This window comes from Lactuca sativa, chromosome 5 (assembly GCF_002870075.4).
Source record: "Lactuca sativa cultivar Salinas chromosome 5, Lsat_Salinas_v11, whole genome shotgun sequence".
Classification (NCBI taxonomy): domain Eukaryota; kingdom Viridiplantae; phylum Streptophyta; class Magnoliopsida; order Asterales; family Asteraceae; genus Lactuca; species Lactuca sativa.
This window is the reverse complement of record NC_056627.2, coordinates 269,707,314-269,713,313: the sequence shown is the minus strand read 5'-3', so window position 1 is coordinate 269,713,313 and position 6,000 is coordinate 269,707,314. Positions and strand designations below refer to the sequence as shown.

General features: G+C 30.7%; 1 protein-coding gene and 1 long non-coding RNA gene across 3 annotated transcripts; one reads left to right on the top strand and one right to left on the bottom strand.

Moving 5' to 3' along the window:
• Positions 1–602: 602 nt before the first annotated feature.
• LOC111912448 (probable glutathione S-transferase) lies at positions 603–4,284 on the bottom strand. Of its 2 annotated transcripts, none has more exons than XM_052771656.1 (3): positions 3,823–4,284; positions 1,181–3,457; positions 603–958 (listed from the first exon to the last, which is right to left on the bottom strand). In XM_052771656.1, exons 1-2 carry the CDS (start codon positions 4,138–4,140, stop codon positions 3,104–3,106), a joined length of 672 nt encoding a protein of 223 aa, XP_052627616.1. In that variant the 5' UTR covers positions 4,141–4,284; the 3' UTR covers positions 603–958; positions 1,181–3,103. The 2 variants fall into 2 exon arrangements, with proteins under 2 accessions (XP_052627616.1, XP_023763952.1); XM_023908184.3 differs by having other exon boundaries at positions 603–912.
• A 62-nt stretch (positions 4,285–4,346) lies between these two features.
• LOC122198317 (uncharacterized) lies at positions 4,347–5,905 on the top strand. The gene is made up of 2 exons (XR_006192847.1): positions 4,347–5,552; positions 5,766–5,905. It is a non-coding gene; the product is annotated as an uncharacterized LOC122198317 (long non-coding RNA).
• Positions 5,906–6,000: the final 95 nt, after the last annotated feature.

Genomic DNA, 6,000 nt, shown 5'->3' with positions numbered 1-6,000 from the left:
TTTTTGCAGTTTTGTCTTGTATATTCAAGTGTTATATTTATAGTCCTTTTATTTACACCTTATTTTCTTATTTTCATCCTTTTTATTTTTAAAACATTATTTATATATCGTTTATAATCCGATTTTGGACAAAACTAGATTCTTGTGCGCTCTGGTTTGAAGTTATATGATATTTGATAGTTTTTTTAATCAACGTTTAAAAAAAGACCATATATATAACATCAGTGTTTTAAAGGATATAATATAAACAAAATTGCAAAAATGGTCTCTGCGGTATTTATTTTTTCTGAGGTTTAGTCAAAACCTCGATTTTTTGGCGTCGTAGTTCTTTTGGGCTAATTTCGTTGCGGATTGGTCCCTCTGAAATGACTGTAATACCATTGGATATTTATTTTCTATTTTTCTTTCGTTTTTTAAATCTAATACTTAATTTCTTTATTTTAATAATTAAAAAATAAAAGGGACCCACCTTCTCTCTCTCTCTCTCTCTCTCTCTCTCTCTCTCTCTCTCTCTCTCTCTCTCTCTCTCTCTCTCTCTCTCTCTCTCTCTCTCTCTCTCTCTCTCCCACACACACACACACAAATCATCACTCAAGAAACAATACAACAAAATGGTTGTAGTTCTTCAACCTGATATGAACAAAACCATGGGAGCAGATGAAGCTTTTAAATTTGTTTCAGAATCATGGAATGGTCTTTCTGATAACACAAAAAGAAAATTATACGACCTCCGAGGAAGAAGAACTAGAATGTGTTGGTGGCTTCGATTAATGTCAAAAATAAGAAATCAAACGCCTGTTGATCCAACCCCACCCGCACCTCGTACAGTTGAATCAATATCATCGATCTCAACGACTTCAGGTGTGATTATCTTCTAAATAGTCATCTGCCCAATTCTATCACCCGATTTCACTTCAAAATTAATATCAGAATGGTTAAATGAGACCAGATCTCGAAGCTACAAACAGATGAGTTGTAATATGTAAGAAAACAACCCTAGTATAGTATATAAAAATCAATCAAAGAAGGAATGAATGTACTTTTCGAAACCAAAGGACCTCAAGAAACACTTTTTGAGTCAAACTAGGTCATAACAACAACAATTGACTACTGAATTCACTTGAAACATAGATTCAGCTAGCTCTTAAAGTATCTAAATCAGATTAAAGAAGAAAAATACCTCAGTTTACCAGAACTTCCCCGATGGTTTTGGTGAAGTCAATATCTCCTGATATTCAACAACCAAAAATGGGAAATGGTTGCAACCAATCCAAAGTTGTGTGGTGCAAAAAAACATCTCTGGTTACTTGTACCAGTGAAATCTTTACTATCATGTTGAGCCAATAAATGAATCGAACTCTTATCAAACCCGATACACTTTAGGCAAAAGCTAGAGGAGAGGCGAAACGTGGCTGTGAGAAGAACATATACTAAATTTGGGGCACCAACAGGTAGATCGTATATTAGCAGATCCCAAAAATGTGTTGGGTCATCTATTTCGCCTCCTACTTCCGACACCATTCTTTATATTTAAACATGTACACATCTAAAGAAATTTGTCAGAGTAGAGGTCTTTGGTTGTTATAGATGAGCGGAGGTGGTTTTGGTTATAGATTAGAGAAGATGATGTTGGATATAGATTAGAGGAGGTGAACACGAGATGACTGATGAGAGAGAGAGAGAGAGATATTTTTTATTTTTTAATTATTAAAATAAATAAAAATAAGTTTTAGATTTAAAAAAAATGAAAGCATAATACAAAATAAATATCCCAAGGGTATTACAGTAATTTCAGTTTACTGAGGTACCAAATCTACAACAAAACTAGCCCAAAAAGAGGGCGAAGCCAAAAAAAATGGAGGTTTTAACTAAACCTCGAAAAAAGTATATACCATAAGGACCATTTTTACAATTTTGTCTAAAATATAATAATTTAACAATAAAAATGATTAAAACTGAAAATTTGACTTAAAAATTTTTCTTTCTCATCAAAGTTGTCGACTTGGATGCAATTTGTGGTAAAAGCAATAATTATATTTTGGGGTACCAATTCTTGCTACGAGGTACTAGATATTGCTAATTAATACGTGCCAAATGCAAGTGATGTCATCTGATGCATCAGGTTTTATATTCATTTGGAGCATGATGTTGAGAGTTCAATTCCCTTAAACTACCTCTTGTGGTGCTACATGTGGGAATTTTTTTCCTGGAAATCCCAATGTCCTGTAAAGAAGCTCGAACGCGAGGTACTCGTTGAAATATTGCGAGTAGACTTCCACTTAATTGAAATATTATGAGTAGACTTCCACTTAATTCGTTTGCGGTTTTCATAAAAAAAAAGTAAAAAAATACCTACCTATTAACATGGCAAATTCTGACTAAGGAGTACTAGATAGTAGATACACCAATAAGTCTTTCCATTTTATAATCAATATTCAATAACTATTTGTGAAACTCATGTATTACATGGGCTAATTTAAAAAAAAAGTTAAATATAAATGTCAAAATATTTGAGAATTTTGAATTTATAAGAAAATAAGAAAAATAATGATTTATTATAATAGAAATGTTTTTTATCTTATAAATTTAAACAAAATCTATATATCTTATAAAACAAATATTTTCCCTTCAACCTCATGCATTTGAAATTTTCAAGACTAAATAAAGAAAAAAAAACTAATTAGCTTTAATTTTGGAAATTTTTTAAATTTATAAGAAAATAAGAAAAATAATGAATTATTATAATGAAAATATTTTTTATCTTTTAAATTTAAATAAATAAAAGAAACTAATGAACTTTAATTTTAAAAATTTTAAAATTAAAATGCAAGTTTATTAATGAAATTGATATCAATTCATTACTATATTTATTGCATTATTACATTAAAATATTATTTGAAATTTAATAAAATGATATGTAAGAATTTGAATATAACAAATAGCAAAAAAAAAAAAAATCATTATTTATTAGGGATGATACAAGTTTATTAATAAAAGACAAACACATCTAAGTATTTTTTTTGTTTATTTATTTTTTGTTAAGAAAGCGAAATAAGCAATAACACAAACAACAAATCGGCTTTGATACCTCAAACTCAAAGTTCTACTCACCGACTCCAAAAATGTTCCTTACCTGTTGAACGAAGGCAACTATCTTTAGCGACTCAGGAAGAACATTAGACACGCTCTCCTTGTTCTGAAAGCACCTTTTAGCCCAACCAATCAATTTTGGGCAGTCTTGTTCTACGTTCAATTCCCCAAACGTTTCATAGGCTTGAAGCCATGCATAAAATGGGATCAAAGACGCATCAACGTAGCCGAAACTCTCACCTCCAAAATAAGGTTTGTCTCCAAGCTCTCCTTCAATCAGTTTAAGGGTATCTATGAACTCTTTCCTAGCTGTCTCATGTTCTTCCCCTTTTGCTTTGTACACCAAAATCCTCCCATTGTGGTATACCTGAATTAAGTTAGACAAACGATTCGATAATCTAAAGACCAATATTTCCATCGTATATAGAGGGATTACAAAGTATTCCTCCTCTTTGGATAATTTATAACACAATCAAGACAAGAAAACACCCAGAACGTAGTTCATGACTAGTTAATGAACGTCTTGTGATTTTTTTACCTTCAATGTTACAAGTCACCACAGCTTCTTAAAACTCCTATCCTATGCAATACTACCTATGATGATGTATATAGGTAGATATGGCTTGAAACTAGTCAAAAACTTTCAACTGATTTGAGACAACCAAGAAATATGGAAATATTTGCCATTAGTATATCAAAACAAAGTCAAGGAAAAGTCAAAGAGTTAATTACCTTCTCAATAAAGTCGACCAAAAACCTCGCCCGAGCTCTGCCGTAAGTATCAGAAGGAAGCAATGGAGCTTTATCTTTCCAGACTTCATCAATATACTCAAAGATGATGTTTGACTCGCAGATCGGTTTGCCGTTGTGAATTAGGACCGGAATTTTCTTGTGAATCGGGTTCATCTCCAACAGAAGCTGACTCTTGTCTGTCAAATCTTCTTCTCTGTATTCGTATGAAACGCCCTTTTCAGCAAGTGCTATCCTGACCTTCATCCCATACATGCTTGCCCAGAAATCTAGGAGAATAACTTCTTCTTGTTTCGCCATCTCTGGCTACCTGGGTTTTTGGTGATATTCAGTTAATCAGTTCTTGACTTCTTGGTGATATTCAGTTGATCAGTTCTTCACTAATCACTGTGTGTTTGTGGGAATGGAAATGGGGGCGAAGTTTCCAAGTTTCTTTAAAGGTGATTGTAGTCTATTTCTAGCTGGCTACCTCCATGTGGTCTTCTAGAACGCATCTACAGTCCATTGATCTGTCACATAGAATTTTATATTTTATTCAACTTTACTTCTAACTATCCATACTTCATTGAACCCTTATTAACCCAACACAGTTTAATGATGAAATTTTATATTTTCATCTTTATATTTATAAACATAATAGTTAAAGAAATATAATACTTAAAAATATATTAATTAAAAATTACAAAACCTAAAACATTTAATACCTAAAAATACATTAATTAAAAAAACGAAGCCTAAAAATATATTAATAAAAAAAATGACATCTACAAATTATATTTTATCTTGATCTCTTAATAACGGTTCATCCAAATTTGTCGTCCCTCCTCCGACATGCTACTCGAATATTTGGAAACGTTTTTAACAAGACAGTCGAAATTAATTTGTAATAGTTCGATTAATATAATATTTTATCGAAATTAGTTTGTATTAGATTTGTAGTGAGTATATTTCTTTTTAAGCGAGTTTTTATTTTTAAATACTTCATTTGTATTATTTATTTGAAAAAAATAAAACACATAAAAATTGATTTATTAAATAATATAATACCTAAAAATATGGTTAATTTTATTTGTGGTTTAATTAAAAAAATATAAAAATATAAGGGAATGTGATTACATATATATTTTGTTTGAAATTTAATTAAAAAAGAAAAGATTAATTTTATTTAACCACTCAATGATCATACAACTCTTTAATTCAACCATCCTCCATGTCATCATACACACTATATTCAACATCTATTCAATCATAATCACCATCTATCCAACTTCTATTGAACCCTTGTTGTAGATGTCCTAAGAGAAATTTGATTTGAATGGTTGTATTTTTTATTTATTAAAAGAGAATAGAAAAAACTAACCTAGGTACTTGATTTGCTACAAAATATCTCAAACTTTGTTAACGCCTCAAATGAGCCACGTATCGTTAGAGTTTTTACCACAATAGAATGATGGGGAAATATTTATTATTTTAATGTTCTTTTAAAAATATTTATTATTTTAATTTGAAAACTAATATTATTGTTTCTTTCTTAAATATGTTTCTTTCGATTACCCTGGAACAAGACGGTGAATAGAAAATAATAAAGACACGAAATCGCAAACTGGGGCTCCACTCATTGTCGCTTCTCCATCCATCGTCGACCACCTGTGGCCTCCTCCACCTGTCATCGATGACTTGTGACCTCCTCCACCACCCATCACTCCATTCAGGTATGCAAAGCTTTTATTGATTTTGATCTTCCTGCTCGTTTATGAATAATTGTTGCTTCTCTATTCTGATTCTTCAGTTTTCTATTTAATTTTGCTTCTTTATTTTGCTTTTCTCGATTTTGCTTCTCGTTAGACCAATTGTTGATCAATTTTTGTTTTTATTATTTTTTTAGATGGATTTTATCACAACTTGCTTTTTTTATCTTTTTGTAGATGGATTGATTACAAACATGTTATTATGTTTCTTTTTTCTTGTTATGACAGATTTGTGTAATCATTTTTTGATCAGTTTTTGTTTGTTTTGTAAATGAATTTTATTGTAGAAATGATTGATAATGAGGATTTTTCTATAATCTCTCAAGCTGTTGTTGTGACTAATGTGATTAATATAGATAATGAAGTTGACTTAAATGAAATATTGGAAGATGGAATTGTAGATGAAGATGAA

Excerpts from the sequence above, each read along its gene's own strand:
- LOC111912448 (XM_052771656.1), bottom strand. The coding sequence starts at position 4,140 with ATGGCGAAACAAGAAGAAGTTATTCTCCTAGATTTCTGGGCAAGCATG. Across the intron at positions 3,458-3,822 it reads TGGTCGACTTTATTGAGAAG|GTATACCACAATGGGAGGAT; the intron begins GTAATTAACTCT and ends AACTTAATTCAG.